Genomic DNA, 18,823 nt, shown 5'->3' on the forward strand with positions numbered 1-18,823 from the left:
GGTCTCATGTGTTTTGAATTATCCAGTTTAACATTCAAGGAGAAAACACACATCTATTATTTTTTACTCCTTCCTTTTCCCAACAATCCTTCACCCGAACTGTAACTGGTCACATACCACTTCTCGGACTGCTACTGTACGTTTGTGTTAGCATAAGACGCTTTTATTCTTTGCAGTAACGTGTTTAGCAGCTCTCGTTTTTTCGGGAGGAATTTTACCCTGTCATTTCCTGTTTAGTTACGGGTTGAGCTCGCTTTTGTTTTCTGCACTGTTTACTTGGTACCCTGCTTCCCCCAGTGCTGGGAACCACGGGCTGCTCACTGACTCCTCAGCCTCCTCCTCGGCTCTGGCACTACAGCTTTGTTTTCATTTCCGTACGTCATTAACTCTCGTACAGCTCGCTCAGACTTCCCCCCCTTTTTTTTTTTTTAATAGTGTTTTAGTTTCTTTGCATTAAAACACTGATACACTGAATCTTCAAAAGCCTCCTGAATCAGTGATCTGCCCACAAAAGGCATGAGAAATCTGAGAAATCAAGAACACAGTTCTTTTCCCAGCTAAATCTGTGTCGCCATGCAGGGAAAGGAACGATGTTTCACCCACGAAGCCGGCAGTGCTGGCGACCAGCCCTTGGCTCCCCACCACCTTGCAATGCCCAAGGGCACGTGATGCCCACGTTGTGCCCATGCACAGGCTGGTTCTTGTGCAAAGCAGCTGGGTGTTGTGGGATGTCCTAGGTGAAGCTCTGGCACATAAGGGACAGCAGTAGGATAGGAGAAAGGGGTAGATGGAGCAAGAATGGCTAGCGAGGGTACATACAGAAGAGGAATGAGGTGGGAAAAAAAAATCAAAGGAGGGCTAAGAGGAGAGCTATAACAACAGAAATTAATGAAGGTGGCGAGAGGAAAACAAAACAGAAGGTGGGGATACAGGAAGCGGGAAGAGAGATTAAGAAAATCCATCCTGCCAGAAACAGCACCTCTTGTCAGGCAGACAGCAGGTGATGCCTGGGGAAGAGCTGATTCATGCATCTGGAGTGTAGGAACCGAAACACCTCTACCTAGGAAAGAAAAACTAAAAATAAAAGACTCAAAGGAGGTGGGAGAGGGTGCCACGCATTTTTTCTTTTGGCAATCCAGTGCTTCCCAACTGCGTGACATTTTTCAAATAGTATTGCGAAGAAACAAGAGCTTGATTTCCAGACCCTTGCAAGAATCCTGATGGTTCGTTTCAGCATTCTCTCTTCCAACATGAGCCCTCCTACCCTCCTCTTTGCCTTACTCCAGACCCATTTTTGAGACATCTGCAGCCATAACACGTCCAGGGTTTTGGCTGCACCGCCAGGACAAATTTCCCCTTTGTTCAGAGTCTGCATGGACCCGAGGAGTCAGTAATGGAGGTGGCACTGCCATGCAGCAAGGGACGCTGATGGCACACCTACGCTGACCTGCTCCAGCTTGGCTCGGGGGGACTAGTAATGCAGTCAGCAACTGCTGGCCAAGTGGTACGAGCACGGGTCTTTAACCCCCTCCGCAGCAGTCTGGGGGGCCATCTATGTAGCCAAATTTTCTGCTACAAACTGTGCCTTCAGTGGCTTTCAAAAACTATCCTGTTTACCTTCTGGCTGACTTTGAACACAGAGTCTTAGCTCCCTGTCTCCTGAACTTTCAATATTGCCACTGCATCACAAATCATTGGCAATAGATAAAGCAACGTCCTACTGAAGCTACTTTTTTAAAAAAACCTCCCCTGAAAGTCTTATTACTGATTAGATTTGATGAATTTCTATCGGATACACTGCACTACTCCTCTCACCTGACAATACCTGCAACAGCTTTTGGGGAATCTGCTCAATTGCATTCTGCACACTTACATTTTTATCCTTGCTGTAAGAATTGTTTTAGTACCTTATAATTAAAACTTTCTATCAAAATGGCGTTGATTTTTTTTCCTCTGTGTAGGAAAAGCAGCCAACAGTGATCTACTAAAGAGTAGATGGTTTCAGAAAACCCACCTTACTAAGCATTGAAGGCTGTTTAATCAGGACAAGCTGAACAATTTAGCTGAAAAATGGATTTATAAAAAAGGTAAAACAATTTACAGACAACATTTAGTTTCCCAAAAACTAAGCATAATCTGTTTTCATAAGAAATACTGGAATGTTTTAGTAAAAACAAAAAAGTCAATTTTCCATTTGCCAAAATTCTAGACACTTTGAGGATTCTTTTTTTAAAAACAATCTTTCCCCCAAAGGAAGAGGTAGAGGGAAGAGCTAGCAAGGAGACAAAATTCGTGGCGGAAAATCTTTGGCAGAAAATTTTATTTCTGCTGAATTTAGGTAGCAGTGAAGACTACATTTTTGGTTAGAAGCTCTTCTTAAAGCAAAGCATTTGCTGGCATGTTATTTTGAAAAACAGCACAGTAGGATGACTTCTTTAATAAGTGGGCACAAAATCCAGAGATTAGAAAGTCTCAGAGTGAGAGACAAAACCCCCGTGCCATACCTGATTTCTTTGCCAAAGCAAGGAAGGTTTTTAATAAAGGTCACGGAGAAATAATCTCCAAAGCAGCGGTATCTCTTTCCCCCTATATGTTTACTCTTTTATTTCACTCCTTTACAGTGAAAGGCAGACCTTAACACGCGCACACACACATGCAAACACAAAAGGAAACAACAACCAAAGAGGAGGGGAAAAAAAAAAAAAGGGCCTGAAATTTTAGTTACACCACATGTGGTTTTCATTTGTGAAAAATGAACAAGCTGTTTGTGGTTAAACTGTCTAATCTGCTGTTATCAATCTAGCGCTGCATTCAAGATTTACAGGATACATCAGCTTCTGTGCCACATTAGCTGTAAAAGGGAGAGGGGGTGGGAGGAAAAAGGAGGAGGAGAGAGTTTATCCTGAGGAATAATATTTCCAATGCAGCCACACTCACACTACATCTGGTTGTGCTGGTAGCGGCAGTTAAATTGAAATATTTCACAGCGTGTGTCAGAAACATGCAGAATGGTAATTATGACAGATCTGATTAAGCCTGAGTGCCACTAGCTCCCTGGCCAGCTCCGGTTGTGCAGGTGTGACCTTGTGCGTGCCTGCGTGTGTAAATAAAATTAATTACAAGCGAGAGGGCGAAGGCTTCGGTGACATCACAAAGCGGAGAAACTCCCAAGGGGGAGACCTAATGGAATATTTTCCCTCAGTCTAATAATACAGTTCATATTGACTTGAGGTAATTAGTGGGATCATTAAAGCAGTTTTCCCGGCGTATTTGGCTGCCTGATCAGATTAGTGAAAATGTTCTTCAGAACAAGCCCTGTGTGGTCTGCCAGAGAAGGAGGAAATAAAAAGCAACAAAGCATATTTTGGAATGATAAGCAGTGCTGGACTTTTTGCACGGCATTTTGCAGGGCCGGTCTCGGGAGCCTGGGTGCCCAGCTCTCCTGACCAATTCAATCTTTCATCTCAGGCACACGTGCTCTCACTGCACATCATCTAAGACTTTTTAATTTTTGTTCCTCTATCCTTCAAAACTATGCCATCCTTATCCCTCGCTGCTTAAAAAAAAATAATCAGATAAAAGCCTCGTGGAAGTGCTAGCCTTAGAAGAACTGCATTAAGGTAGCTGGGGAAAGGAAGAAGAATAAATATGTAATCAGCAACCCTCCACCTCTCCCCAAAAAGCTAACAGAAGATTGAAAGCACCAGTTTGAGAATTAGTAACGTTTTCATTTCCTAACAAGCTTACCCCAGCAAAAAAAAAAAAAAGGAAAAAAAGAAAAAAGTTTAACTATGATATAAAGTCTTCCACGGTAACAGAACACAGAGCCCTAATCAAGAAATGGACCATTTGTTTAAAAACAGTCTATTGAGCATGCTCTACCTTGCAAATGGAATATGCCAAGCTCTGTCACAGATGGCAAGCTTTGACAGTTCCCATCCGTAGCGTCGATACTCGACAGTTCAGCACAAGATCAGTGACATTCTGTCTCATTAGAGCCACGCTAATTATCACAGCTAGTTTCAGGGGAAACCATGTGTTGCAATGGTCAATTTGAAGGAGTCTGTGCATCAACAAACTGGTAATAAGGATCAGACACCTTATTATATGACAGCATGCTGCCTATGATCTGATTTACTGAATCAGAGGTACTGAGGCAACACTGAAGCCTGATGGGTTATGGATTCGCGTATACACAATGCGGATCTGAAATATGCTTTAAAAATAAAAGGAGCTATATAGAGACAATAGAAATAAAAATTTTAAGATGGTGAAGTTATAATGAGGACTTTTAAAATTCATCATTAAGACATGCAGAGATGTTCAAGATCTTGTCAGCCAGTTTTATCTTTAATCAAACCATATAAGATAAATAATTCAAAATGAAAACTGTAAAATTATGGATTATGCTAAATTATAATTCATTCCATACTCTGATTTTTCAGTTTCAATAACATGTACCAAACATTCCTTATGTTGTGCCGTCTTGCTCCTTTAACAGAATTTTATATTTTGTAAAGAGCTTTCTCTACTTGGCTCTCTTTTTTCATTTGTACGTTTAATGATTTAAACTTGTACTTATCCTAGTTTCTCCCACACATTTGTGCTCCTTCCACCAGACAAAAATCATCCAACCAAGAACCCCCCTTTGCTGTTGCTGGCCACCTGTGGGGCCACATCCTGCCAGGCGCTCAGCAGTCCCAGCCCCAACAACGCCTCTGAGGGACATGCTGCAGGCTGAGGCCGTGGGAGCATTAAGCATTAACTCTCGACCAACATAGGGCAGGTGTGCACCACATCCCTCCAGGGAAGCCCTCCTTAGGGCTCAAATATACAGTGTTTCCTGAAGCTGCTACCAGTTCTTTAAACAGCCTCTGTGAGGAATGTAAGCAGTGACTGAACAGCTCACGCTGCCGCCCGCCTGGCTGGGAACCTCTAGCTGGAGCCCATTAGACCCCACGTGTAAAGCACGCTCAGAAAGCACACTTTTTCATCAGTGTGTCAACAAATCCAGCCTTTGCCTCATGTGTTGAAAGGGCTGCCTAGCCCCAAGGAGCTGTTTGAAGAAGTCAATATAATCCCTTCTACCAGTTAAGTATTTGCCATTCTGTACCTTCTTCTTTGGCTTGAACTGTTTCAGGTTTTAATGTGTTTTTTTTCCCCTCTACGCAGATTTCCGTGGGCAATTGCACACTGATATGAACCACCTCGGAGATTTTAAAGCGGTTTCTCTTCAGTGCATCTTTGTTGACTCAAGAAGTTGATGTCTGCTTTTAACTAGTGGAAACCCAAGATTCACTGAAGTCAACCCATTCCACCAAGGTCATACCAATGATGTGGGATACGGCCAGGATCAACGCCGGCCCTTCTCTAGGTCTACCCAGATCAAGCAATAAGCAAGTTAACAACTCAGTTTTTCTAACCCCTTTCTGAGAATTCATTTAAAAAAAATTCCTAAGGAAATTTTCTGAGGTTTTAACCTTTATTTCGGAGAAGTGATGTAAAAAAAGTTAAAGACATGGGGCAGAGGAAGGACCTGGAGCTCTCTAAGCATTCATTTTGTTCCCGCAACAGAAACCGTAAAATCTTCTCTCCAACCCAGGCGAGACAGAAAACACTATGACTCTGCAACACGATATTTTGTGAAAGAAACAAATCAGCTCTATCTGCCAAGTTTCACAGTTTCACTGAACGGCACGCCGCTTTATGGGGCAATCCTTGATTGCATGCAGAAGCCCATCTTGCTTTCTCAGTTCACGCTCTTCCTCTCCCATCCCTGCCGACACCTGATCCTGTCCCAACTCCTGGTGCTCATGGCACCTCTTTAACTGTCAGAGCAATCACCTCCAGGTAGCAGAGAGGGGAGTAAAATAAAATAAAAATAATAATTAAAAAAAAAGAGGCTCTTGTGTGGTGTATTTCCGCAGCTGATGCTTTCTAACTACTGTATCTCACCTTCCCACAAGGGTGAGGGGTTTATTTCTAGGTGGACCTGTGACTCAACGGCAGACCTCAGAGCACGTTTTGTTTTCACCTCGCGTCTCCCTGTGCAGTATCCCTCCTCGCTCCACAGAGAATTCATTGTACACCGAAGGGAGGGAAAAAAGGTCTTTAAGCCAAGATTTAAACCCAGGAAGTGACTCAGCTGCTTTGAGGGAGACAAAGGCAAGAGATGGAGACACAGGGTGATGGACGAAGGACTGAGCCCCCTCCTGCCCCCCAGGCTGGACCCAGCCTGGGCAGCCTGAGGTGCAGTGCCCTGAGGAAATGAGGAAACAGCTTTGGAAATAAATTTCAAGATCTCTCTCTTAAAGCCACATTGTTACCAGAGGGTTACTCTTGGTGATAAAAAGGTTTCTTTTCCCCCCTGCTTGAAAATAGTTGAATAGATTGTTCTATATCTGTGGTAATGGCATGTTACATCTTCGTGCCAGATCCACAATACCGTGCTTGTTCAGTGTGGGAAGCTGTTTAAAAACGACTTTCCTCTTAAGAGTATATAGCTTAGTCTCTAGATGGAAAAAGACAGATCAAAGATACAGCATTTATAAAACTGCTGGTTAAAAAGATAAAAGTGAGATAACAGACATCAATTTTTCACTATAAATCTGTGGGTTTACTACAACATTAAAATTTCCAGTAAAAGCAGGGTTTTATATACCTGAACTCTAATGGCCTATTCTGAAAATATTTATGTCAGGAAAAGCATGGTATTTGCATGCCAAAAGCAATTTTAGTGCCAATGTGTAGCATTCCCTTCCCATTTAACTCCTTCCCATCTACTGACGAGTGTTAGATGCTCTGCCTAATGCCTACCCAGGGCGCCTCTCCATGCAGTCTTTCAGAGGAGGACGCTCCAGGTGCATACCAAGGCAAAAGTAGAACACTTCTAATAAAGCGGATGGAGTCTCTAGCATAGTCTGAACCACTGATTTTACTTCCATGCTCTGCATGAGAAACTCATTTCTAAGGGGCTAACTGCCTAACCAACGTGAAAGACAGGGACAGAAGGACGGGAAATTGGGCAACACAATGCAACAGCTCAGAAGTAACGGGTCAAAGCTGTCTGTAATTAGAAGAGGTTTCTGGAGGTAAGTAGTACTCCATTAGTTTTATTCTAAAATTAAAATCAGAGCATGATTCTATGAGTCAAGCACCTCGCCTTCAACATACAGGCATGTTTATTTGGTGAGAAGGGACGGCATTTGGCACCTACCTGGCCATACACAGCAATCAGCAAGACTGACGCTGCAGAAAAGTATCGATTTTACCTATTCATTCTACTATAAACTTATTTAAGTACAATAATGCAGGCTAACAGCCTTACACTGTAGTGCATGGGACCCTCAAAGATACAGAAGTCGATATTACTTCAGTTTTTGCAAATTGTTATTTTCTAAACGTAAGAAAGCTTTAGCAACATAAGCTGATTTTCAGGAAAGTTTTGCTTTCTTCCCTTCACACTGGCATGTGCAGGCCACTGCTTTTCAGGATAAGCCATTAACACAAATGTAACTTCTCAAAACACAGCAAACATACAGAAATGCTACAAGTCTCTACTTGTCTTATCTCTCAGGGCTCTTAGGTTTGGGTTTTTTTTGTTTGCTTGTTTGTCTGTTTTTATGGAATAAAATTAGATTTCAGCATCTGTCACTATCAGGAAAAAAATCATCCCTGGCTCCCACATGAAAACATTGTAACCAATGCACAGTTACTGAACCATGATGCCTTAACGATCATTACACAAATCAACTTTTTTTTTGTTTGAAATAACGAAAGTAAGAATGTGCTTTCATAATTACTTCAATCAGACTGTCAGGTTATAAATTTAATAAAAACCCAGTATGATTAAATTGTAAAAGTAACATATACCACACATTTATATGTGTGGATTCTTTTCATTTTGACTTATTCAGGTGTGCTGACCAAATTTTAGTAAACAATATTGTCAGTATTGCCATTCTACCACTAAAACCCAACAACCTGGGTGCAAACACAAAGTATTTGGTAAACCTTTCTGTCTTTTGCATGCATTTTTCTAAAGCTCTCTTTTCATCATAATCTAACAAAAGAAATATGCAGGGCTAATAGGCAGACAACTTGCAATAAAAACATAAGATTTTAAATACTGACATTAGGTGTTTTGCCAATTACTGTTCTAAAACTCCTCAAAGATATGATGAATTCAAACAATTTGAATTAGAATATCTTCCTTAGCTCCTCAGTGTAGCCACTATAACTTTAAAAGTATATATTTTTGAATTCAACAGAATTTGAATTTATTCTGCGGATAATATATCAATCATTAAAAACATAGAAACTAAAACATATACAGATTGCAAACATTCCTATATGGGAAAAGAATTCAACATTTGAAGGAATCATCTAGCAAAGTCCCCAAATTCATTCAAACCAATGTGGCAGATTGTTCCTCTTCTTCAGGAAAGCCAACAAGTCACCAAAAAAGTGCACCACGAAACTACAAGTAAGCAAATCATCACTCACCTAAGCCAGAGCATGATCTCACTACCACTGCAAACTCCTTCCTTGCCCTGTACTATGACCTCTGCTGCACCAAGCCCCTGCAGCCAGCTGGTTTGTTGAGCACCAGGTCCTCTGTCAGCCAGGTAACTCTTGCCAAAGGCACTAATACAACACAAGGGAAGATGCTCATTTTTTACCTTGGCGCTACCTAAATAGAAACTTCCATAGTGCATCATTTAATAGCTCTTCTGTACAAAGTGCTCTAGTCAGCAGAACATTATCTTCTGTCTCCTGGCTCAGGCAAGCCCAGCCACCTTGCAGATGCTGGCTGCTTAGATACCCAATCTAACGTTGACCCAAATCGGTTCCTTGAAAAAAGTAATAAAAATTACTCCAGCTACTATCTTTTTCCACTGGCAGAGCTGGTTTAGGTCACATACTGTTTTACACCATAACTCCAGACTACATTCAGAAGTTAATCAAGATTTTATATCCAAAATAAGATAAAAGCAGTAATGTTCAATTTTAGTGATTTAAAAAAACCCACAACTGTTAACCAACGCATCACTTTCTGATTCGTGTCCTCCAGACTTTTCACTGTAACTGGAAGTGATTATCCCAGGATTTCCAATTCTGAGCAGGAAACCAATATCCCCAAATTAAAAAAAAAACCAAAACCAAAACCAAACAATGTACCTCTCTCAAGAGAGGCTCCCTTAAAGAATATGTTTGAACAAGTGCAAGGGAGACTTCTATGCCCCAAGAAATACTTCCTTGTACCACTGACAAGCTCCAGTGCAGAGTTTTTTGCAATACAGGTATCTCCTTTAATACACATGGTTTTGCTCCACATTTAAAGCTTATTATTTGGCTGACTAGTAGTCAACTGGTTAGAGAGGATCCAACACATCCAGTTTACCTAAGAGGTTACTTCTACGAAGCAACTTTCTACTCCAAATCGCACTTTGGCTAACTATAGACCTGAGAGCTTGCTTAACATATAAATAACATTACATTGCATGAATTGGGGAGAAAAATAACCTCTGAGAATATAGCATAATCTCCACAATAAAAGGGAAAAGAACTATGTGATTAGTCTTGCTTGTTTTCTATATTTGGTAGCAAAGTTTGTACCAGAATCTGAATTTTATACCAATACTCCAAAAAAACCTGCACCACATCCTCTGGAAGCTTTGATTACCTGTCCCTTTTAAAGTCAGCATTGGAAGAGCTGTCCCACCTAGAAATTTTAAGACTACAGACTTAAATAAGTATACAATCACACAAATTAGATCAGATCAATCACACAAATCAGATCAGATCAAAATTATGTGGACTGACAGATTGGCTTCATACCTTAGTTTTGCAGAGAACTGCAATGGAAAGGGGAAGGTGTAGAAAACGGACAGTTCTCTAACCTCAAGTCTTGACATGTAAATAAAGACATCTGAGGAGCACACAGGTTGGTAGCTGCTGTAACATTCTATCATAATTAGAAACATTTCAAGAGCCCTGTAATTTCCAATCAAAATTACAGTAATTTCTGATATACAAGCCATGATTCATGACAGAATTTTTACATTCCATGGGAGATTATAGTGGCCTGATGTATGACACACTGAGTACAGCACTAACATAAACAATTCAGTTTAATGTTTAAACAGCACTTGGTGTTTAGAATCCCACAATAAAAGAAACATATTATTGTAGAAATTATCACTTTGACAGTGATTGAAGGGTAGGCAGGCATGTGGCCTATAAAGCTATAATTTTTACAGTCCACAGCTTGAGTTTAATCATTTTGATATAACATTTCCAAAATATCCCTTTAAATGCTCCTTACAGCATATAACTTAAGAGACAACATCCTTTCTGTACAATGAAATGTACGGAACTCCAAAACACGAACAATGCAGAAGTCAAAAGTTAGAGACTGTTAAAAAGAAAACCAGCACTAAAATGCTGACGGCCCAAGAAACATCGGTTTAACTGATCATTATCAGCTTTCCCTGGAAGATGCTGTATTTTTCTGTGAAGCAATTTTAGAAAAGTAAAGGAATAGTGACTAAGTGGACTTAACATTTAATCTAATGCAAAAATACAACATTGCAAGCATTGGTGCCTTTACCATTTCTTTTAAGTGTTGGTATAACCGTGGTCCTAGTCTTTCCCATTTTTCTATATGTTTTTCCTTTACTTACTTCTTGAGTACATTCTCACTTAAATCAACGCGTTTGCATACTCTGGTGATCTTTCTCAGAAGACATGTCACTTATGATAATCGCACCAAACAAGTGCTTGCTCATTTCCCTCTCTTGCCACTAGACTTGACAGAAATTCTGAAGTTGAAGAAAACAGAATACGAAACCACACAACAAACGCTTAAAACTGAATATGCAATATATATGTATGCACACATGCAGGTAACCAAGCAGCCATATTATTCTACAAAGATCGTACATGTTTTCTCAGATGCAACTTGTATAACTGTAATTTATTGGGTTTTTTTGGTTTTTGTTTTTGATGTGGCACCTCCTGTGCACAGCCTCACCAGTGGATCTGACTAAATATTTTCTCCAAACCCAGAACCCCAGCGTTCCTCATTTTGTAACTGCAAACCACCAAAGCCTTAAAATTAATTTGGCAGCAATACATAGAGCTCACACGCAGCTTTCGCCACGTCCACGCCAGCTAAGAACTGATGAACCTGATGCTTTTGAGCCACGCAAGACCCACGGCCATGCAGCAAAGGCATCTCACTAGCAGGAAGAGGCAGGGACGCATCTCGGGAAGCCACTTCTCAACCCTGCCTGGTCAAGGGTAACCAGAGGTTACCTTTGGATTCAGCAAGGAGCTCCGAGTTGTGTTACAGGGCTGATGTGCTAACCCGTCTGCTCCTTGTAACTCACGCAGAAACAGATCAAAAATGGGGAGGGGGGAAATAATCACATGGGACAGGGAGGCCATTGCGCCCCGGGAACTTTACCTGGCTTTTGGTTGCCGCAACCTTTGCGAACAGTGCTTGAGACACCTTAGCTCTCTTCATTTCCTGCTGAATCTCATCGTAAATGGAAGCATTAATGTTCATGGAATTATTTTCTGTTTTTCCATTCCTCTCTGTAGCAATAGTAGCAGTTTTGACCTGAAAATATATTTTATGAGACATTTTTCATTATGAAAAAGTTATTTTCCTCTCTTTCCCTCCCCAAGTAGTTCCCCTTTCCATTTTATTCCTTTTATTCAATCTCGCTCTGATATTCTTTCACCTTTTCAGAGACGTAACATTATAAGTTATCTGTGGTTCAGGCAACTGGGAAACAAGAAAATTCAGTATACTGTAACAGGTGAGTGCATCTGAAATACTAGTTATCATTAGCTGACCATTGTGAATTTCAATGTCATAAAACAAATTAGGTGGAAATCTGTCAAATAGTCTTGTAGAGACTTCTAAATCCTTACATGATTTCTTGGCCCATGCAAATTAAGTGAAAATTGTAAGTGCAGCATAAAAGAATCTCTAATGAAATAAAAAACTGTCAGATATATCTTGATACACGTCTTATGTCCAGTACTCTCAAATGCACGATAACGTGGAAAAGTTGTGGCTTTAGACTTAACTTTTTAAAATATTAGTTTAATTCTTTAGCTGTTTTTAAGAAAGCAGTAATTTAGAATACCGCACATTTCAACCAATTTTTAAATCAAGATAAGGCTTTCTTAAAACTATTAATTCTAGTTGTATGTCACTTACATATATTAAATATTTGTTCTTCTTGCAGTCCAGGTTAAAAAAAAAAAAAAAGAAAACGAGAGAATGACTATACTACCACCTCTATGCTGCATCCGCAGCAGTAAGGAAAACAACAAAAAATACATCAGTAGTGACATGATATGCAGAAGACTACCCTTTCCTTTGTCTTCTCAAGATGATGGAAGTGATGTTCCAACACCAAGAATCATCCCACCAATGTTACAGTGCAGTTTCTACAATCTACAATATCAGTTGACAGGTACAAAAAATCATGAGGTACTCAGCTTATCCTACAATATTCTCAATAGTTAAGGATAATGTCTTTCTTTAGCAGCTACTCTTACAATACTTGCCCAAGATTAGAGGACCTAATGGATCACTAATCCTAAAGTGGACCAGAGGAAAGACTGGATTTCTGCAAAGAACTCACAAGGTGATGATGCAAAATCAAACCTTTAGATTTTGATTCAAACCTACTGGTTCATACTAAGGTTGTTGAGATAGGATTTAATTTAGCCATTCAGAAGTTACACATCTAGTCCAAGTTAGTCATTCAGGCTACCACTAAATCTAATGGACAGAGCTTGGCGCTTCCAGAGAGTGAGTCAACCTACTCTTAAGTATGTGTCTAAAGCCACACTTTCACTATCAGTTTAATCCAACACAAGTCAGCATCTTCCTGTGCTCTAAAGTCCCTTGAGGTTCAAAGGGAAATCATGACAACATGATAATTCATCTTCTGATCTCACTCTCTATGAGCTTTCATATGTCACAGGTCTCACGATACGAGAGTCAAAGGATTTGGGCGAGAGATGTACTTAGGGAAATCATCAGCCCATTTTTTCCTAGAAAAGTCACACTTAATTTGTGTTAAAAGCACTATGGAGGATAGTTAAGATAAAATAATCTAGCTCAGAAACTGGGAGGGCATGCCACTTCTGCTGAGCCTGATTCGTCTATCAGGCATTTCAGGAGCTGCGCTGACACATGCCCATTAGCCACAAGGGACAAAACCCCAGCAAGAACAAGGTGTCCACACATACTTCCACCTGCCTCCTTCTGGCAGGCATTAGCACTTTCTGGTGTCTGAAAAATGGAGTCCTAAACGAAAAGGGAAATGAAGAAAAATTCCAGAATATAGCATGCAGTTTATCACATGATGTGCTATCATCTGAAAACAACTCGTACTTTACAGCCATAACCTGGAATGTGAGGTGTTTCCTTTTCTGCAGTGTGACATTTTACAGGTGACACTGCAGTAGAGGATGGCCAAGCCTGGGCCAACAGCGGCTCATAAACATTTGATGCACCTCGCAGTGGGCAGCCTGAGGAGCAGTACCACGGATCTCCCTTCTTCCCACTGCAGAGCAGGAAAACGCATGCCTCACAATGGCCAAATCAGTATGGCGGCCGAAAGAGCAGGTGCATCTCCTGAACACCATACAGTGAAATAATTCGAAAATGACAAAATCAGTGACAATTTTATAACCTTTAAATGAAAAAGACTCGCTAAAAGATAACTGACAACCAATGGGGATGTTAAATATACAACTGGAGACAGCCTTCTCTGCTTGCAGGTAAAAAACCAGCTAAGCTAAATTAGAAAATGAAAAAGTGATGGCTTTGTCAACAGACCTTCTTAGAACTCAGGTTTAAATTTTGGCAAAGTTATTTTGATCCTTCCCAAAGAAAAATTTCTAACTTGTAACTAATCTTTGAGGGTGCTGAGGGGAAGACGAGAAAACGAAGGTATTCAGCAAGCATAGGCAAGTCTGCAGCATCTTTTGGGAAGGAAACACTTTGCTCTCATGATCCTGATCGAAATGTCCCTCTTCTGTAAGCATACTGTCTTTTTGATTGCTACTCAGCTTCAAAAGACAGCTTTACGTTGTAGCAGTACTTCACAGATCACTTAACTGAGCTGTGAACACTCACATCACCAAAACCCAAGACTCACACACCATGCTGGAGATATAATTTAAACTGTGTGTCTTGGTCAACACTTTTCAATGCCCAGTTTAATATGGCTATGTATTTAACCCAGGGGAATTACTGAAAATCCTCATTCTGGTTGGCAAATGACATCTATCTTTATACGGGTACAAAAAATTCAACAGCATCTAATATGTCACTGAAGTTAAAACAAACAAACAAAACTCCTATTGCCTTGTGTTATTGAATTAGGAAGTGAACAACAGAAAACACTAATATCTGCATCAAAATGCCATATTAGCCCAAAGAGCTTCAGGAAAATAAAAGGCTTAAAGTTATAAAGTGATGGGTTAGGGGATTATCAAGAGTTGTTACTCACAGGCACACACTCGCCAGTTTACATCATTGGTCAAGTATAAAAATTCTTCCACCACCTCTTAATAATTTCTCTTAGAAGATCAGGTATAGACTGTGGCTGGACTAGATGGACCATTGGTCTGCTCTGGTCTGATGAATTCCGTGCAATAATGCTAATTAACCTCTTGGAGAATATCCATACATAAAACTGTTTCATAATTCATACATAGCAAGCATCTAGGCTGTTGTGTTGAATTTAGAATTGAGTTCAAGACAGAGGCTGTTTGAAGCTGGGTTGAAAAAACACCCTCCTCCTCAAAAAAACCCAACAGAAAACAAAAAAGCCCTCAATGGTGCAACTTCAAGACTTGGGAGAGGAGGTGGAAAAAGTATTCATTTTGGAGAAAAAAAACAAAACAAAACATAATCTCTCATCTCATCCACACTTAAGCACAATCTCCCACCTCACCCACACTTACAGCCACATTTTCTGTTTAGGAAAGAAACCACAGATCAGCAATTTTTTTTTTTTTTTTTGACAGTAACCAAATTTTGCAAACAGTAACTGAACAGGGCAGCATTATTTTACAAACACAACACACTGAGAATCAGAAATTTGTTCGGCCATCTTCCTATCACCAATCAATGTAGTCTTTCAAAAATACTTGAAAAAAAAATAATAAAATCACATCCATCCCCTCCTGGCCTGCCCAGTTATATCTTCTCGTCAAATAAGACTGACTAACAACAAATAACAAGAAGTTCTGGGTTAATTCAATTTTCCTAAACAAAGGATAGGTTGTTATAGAAGGAATAACCAATCTGAAGAGGTTTTCACAAACATAGAAGCTCATTTCTTCCCCACCAAAACTGAAACAAAAAAATCTTTTATAACACATTCTCGTAAGTACTGTTTCAGCTTGGGAACAAAAATCTTCTTTAATCCTGGTTTAGCTTTTAATATTACATCGTACATTAAAATTCATAAAGTAGTTCATTCCAGGCAAAACAAACTACTTTTCAGTTCTGCTCTGCAAATAGCACAGAAGGTACAATAAATGCTGTTGCTTTCAGAACAGCTTTTATCAGGACAAGGTTTACTACTCCATTATTAGTGGTGCCTGGAAGTGCAGTTATAGTTAAGTGTCAGGGTTTCCATTAACTCTCCTCTATGGTGGTTTTTGTAGGGGAGTGTGTGAGAGGGTTGCACTTATTATTTTGTTCATTTTTACTTCCATTCAAACACAACTTGGCATAAAGACTATCAACCTAAACCTCAACTTTTGCAGACTTAAAAATAAAAATTTTGCTGGTGGTGACATATGACATGTGCATGTATTTAGTTGAACTTCAGGGCTTCACTGTCAAGTTTCATGGGAGCTGGTGTTATCCAGAGTTCCTTGCAACAGAGTTTCACTGGTCCTCAAGAGTGACATCCTACCTCTGGGACCCAAGCTGAAATCACTTTAGCATGAAGGAACTGTGATTTATCTGTAGTCAGAGGGAGGCCCTGATTATATTTATAAAAATTAATCCTTTTGTCAATTGAGTACCTAGAACCATGACTCATACAAGATTTGGGGATACTTCTTAAAACATTGCCTTATTAAAATAATATTTTGCTCTTGACATTACATATACTCTGTTTTTACACAGGATGATGATAGGCCCCCAAAAGTTAGCACAAAATTTCTTTGGGGAATATGAGTGGCGAGAAGGATTTCTTTCCCAACTTTGTTGAAATGGAGATTACTTATCCTGAGAAGAAAGTGTTCATAACTGCAGGACGGCCAACAAGCTTTAATCAGAATATTTCGTAAAACAAAATACGTGACTTGATCACCTGTCTCCATCCCCCCGTCAAGCTTCACGAACGAGGAGGGAGTCCTCTTCCCCCCCCAATCCCCCCAAAACTGCCCCGATGAGAGGAGGAGGCCATCCCTAGCACCTCCCTGGGGAACTCCATCCGTTCTGAACATAGCTCCACACTCAGCATCATCTGAAGTATCCCCGCATCCTCTCATTCCCACACAACATGTAGTAGACTCATCCTCTGAACTTGACTTAGGGATACCCAGAAAAGACCTCTGTGGGGTGATCTGCAAGATGAAGGCATTGAAGAGAGGAAAAAAAAAAGATACATAAAAGAAATAGAAGAAGAAAGGAATTTTTTTCCTTCCCTCTAACTTGGAGAGGTTAAACTATGTCTCCATGCAGTACCTACCTGATGGAGATGCTAGTATTTATAAACTCCACTGCCCTAGGAAAGAGCCTAACAGACAAGTTTCTGTCCCAGGAGGTGGCAAGATGAACAATGTCCAATGGAAAAATTCTGGTGTATGCCATCTCCTCACGCTCAGTCCAACAGTGTGGAAGACAGTAGCAGACTTTTACAACTTGACCAGCTTAGAGGGCTATACATGTATCCCAAAAGCTCATGCATTAGAGGCTAATGATTTCAATTAAAAAAGAAAAAAAAAAAGAAAAAAGGAAGAATTTGCTTTTTTGTTTAAGTCAGAGAGAAAGGGAAAAGTAAGGGGGACAAAGAGCTTAAAGGATTTCAAAAAAGAATTGGAAACAATCCAGATACATTAGCTCAAGTAGCAACTAGTAAGAATGCTGTAAAAATGAGATAAATTCTACACAGTTCCTTCTAACTCAGGCACAAGGGTTTATGCTTGGTGAGGTCCTACTATCCTATCAGACCTCCAAGGTCATGCTTTCCATTTTTGCATGCAACAGTATGCAACATTCACACAGAACAAGCTTAGCTGCTAAATGGTTAAGTCTGCTCTACTGTCTGGCCACCAGTTGGCAACACAAAAATGCAAAATAGATCCTTTTCAGGATGTTTATTTTCACATCCTTCCGAAACTGATAACTTGCAATTGCAAAATAAACCTTCATGTGTGGCATATTAGCTCTCATTTTTCATGGTTTCATAGTTTAATTGTTTCAAATGTTACACTGGTCTGAAGATTTAATAATAAAAATGTTGGCTCTTGAGTAAATTCTGTTGTCAGGATAAACGGTCTGTTTTACCTTTCAATAGTTATCCAAGAAGCTCACAGCTAAGCTAGAAAAATATTATGCTGTATTCCTGTATAGTGAACTTTAAATAATTGCTTATAATAAATTTACCAGTAAGGACACTAGTAGTTTTATTTCCTTAGTATCAAATATCCAATAAACTCTGGATGTTTTGGGGAGTATCAGAGTAATAGTTTGCATAAATAATTTTTCAGTATCTTGACTATACTTTATTTCTGCTACAATTTGTAAAAAGTTATACTTGCCAGTGCAACAACCAGAATAATTTCATTATTATTTCTAGCATTAAGTTTTGTATTTACGTTATCAAGACAGATATTTCAATTTTCAAACTTTGGGTTCTGAACACTTAGTATCAGGTGGCAAGTGCTACATGTGTTTATAGGTGGGTAGTTCTGGCAATATGCAAAAAGGTCCAAAAGAATCCCAACTCACAAGTTTCTACATCCTCGGTCCACTAGGTAAAGTGCATATGTTTTGCCGAATAACAGAGGACAATACAACAACTAGAAAAATAACTGTTTTGTTCTGTAGACTTCAAGTATTAGTCTATGAGGTTTCCTTGTTAATCTGCTTTCCTTTTGAAAAGGATGAAAACAAAACTGTATGCTGTTTCCACTTTGAACTGTTGCAATTAGGTTAACTATACTCCTGACTCCCACTAAAAAAATGAAATGTAATTATGAACAAGAGCACAGCAGAGACAGATAGATCCCCCGCCTCCGACCCCTAAATTTGGACTTATAGTATGTTTTGTCAGTTAAGAAAACCCCCAAGTCTCACTTTCTTACTGTCTGCAAGGGATTTATACAGTTTAAAGTGTGAATTAAAACCAATACAAGGACTACCTCTGACTTGACATCCTTCTGGAAGGTCCTGTAATTAACTCTGTTCTTTAGCTGTGAAATTGCCCAAGACCACTTGAGACAGAGTGAGACATTACCTTGGCAGAAAGAGATAAGTTAAGAAGGAGGGTTAGCCTTTGCTCTGAATTACCTGGGCTGCGGGAGCAGGTACAGATATTAAAACAAACTCAATGTTATTTTAAACACAGTTATCTACATTTAACTATTTCCCACTAAAGCATTACTATGTAAACAGAATCTCATCCTTTATCTTGAAGAGTATCTGTAGTGGATTTCACAGACTAAACTCAGTTAATGATAACAAAAGTAGACCATTAGCACAGTCTGTTCTTTCTGCTAAAAACTGTTTCTCTTCTTGCGAAAAGAACTGCAGCAGATCAAA

The 18,823-nt window shown here is 39.7% G+C and overlaps 1 protein-coding gene across 5 annotated transcripts in view; it reads right to left on the minus strand.

The window, feature by feature from the left end:
* The window catches only part of SATB1 (SATB homeobox 1), a 70,111-nt gene that overhangs the window by 14,400 nt on the left and 36,888 nt on the right, over positions 1 to 18,823 (minus strand). For all 5 annotated transcript variants that reach the window (XM_086467915.1, XM_086467914.1, XM_086467912.1 and 2 more), the window contains exon 8: positions 11,471 to 11,626. In XM_086467915.1, the coding sequence (XP_086324041.1) occupies positions 11,471 to 11,626 (156 nt within the window). The remainder of the gene's footprint in view (positions 1 to 11,470; positions 11,627 to 18,823) is intronic.

Source organism: Leptosomus discolor, chromosome 7 (assembly GCF_034619465.1).
Source record: "Leptosomus discolor isolate bLepDis1 chromosome 7, bLepDis1.hap2, whole genome shotgun sequence".
NCBI classification, from domain to species: Eukaryota; Metazoa; Chordata; class Aves; order Leptosomiformes; family Leptosomidae; genus Leptosomus; species Leptosomus discolor.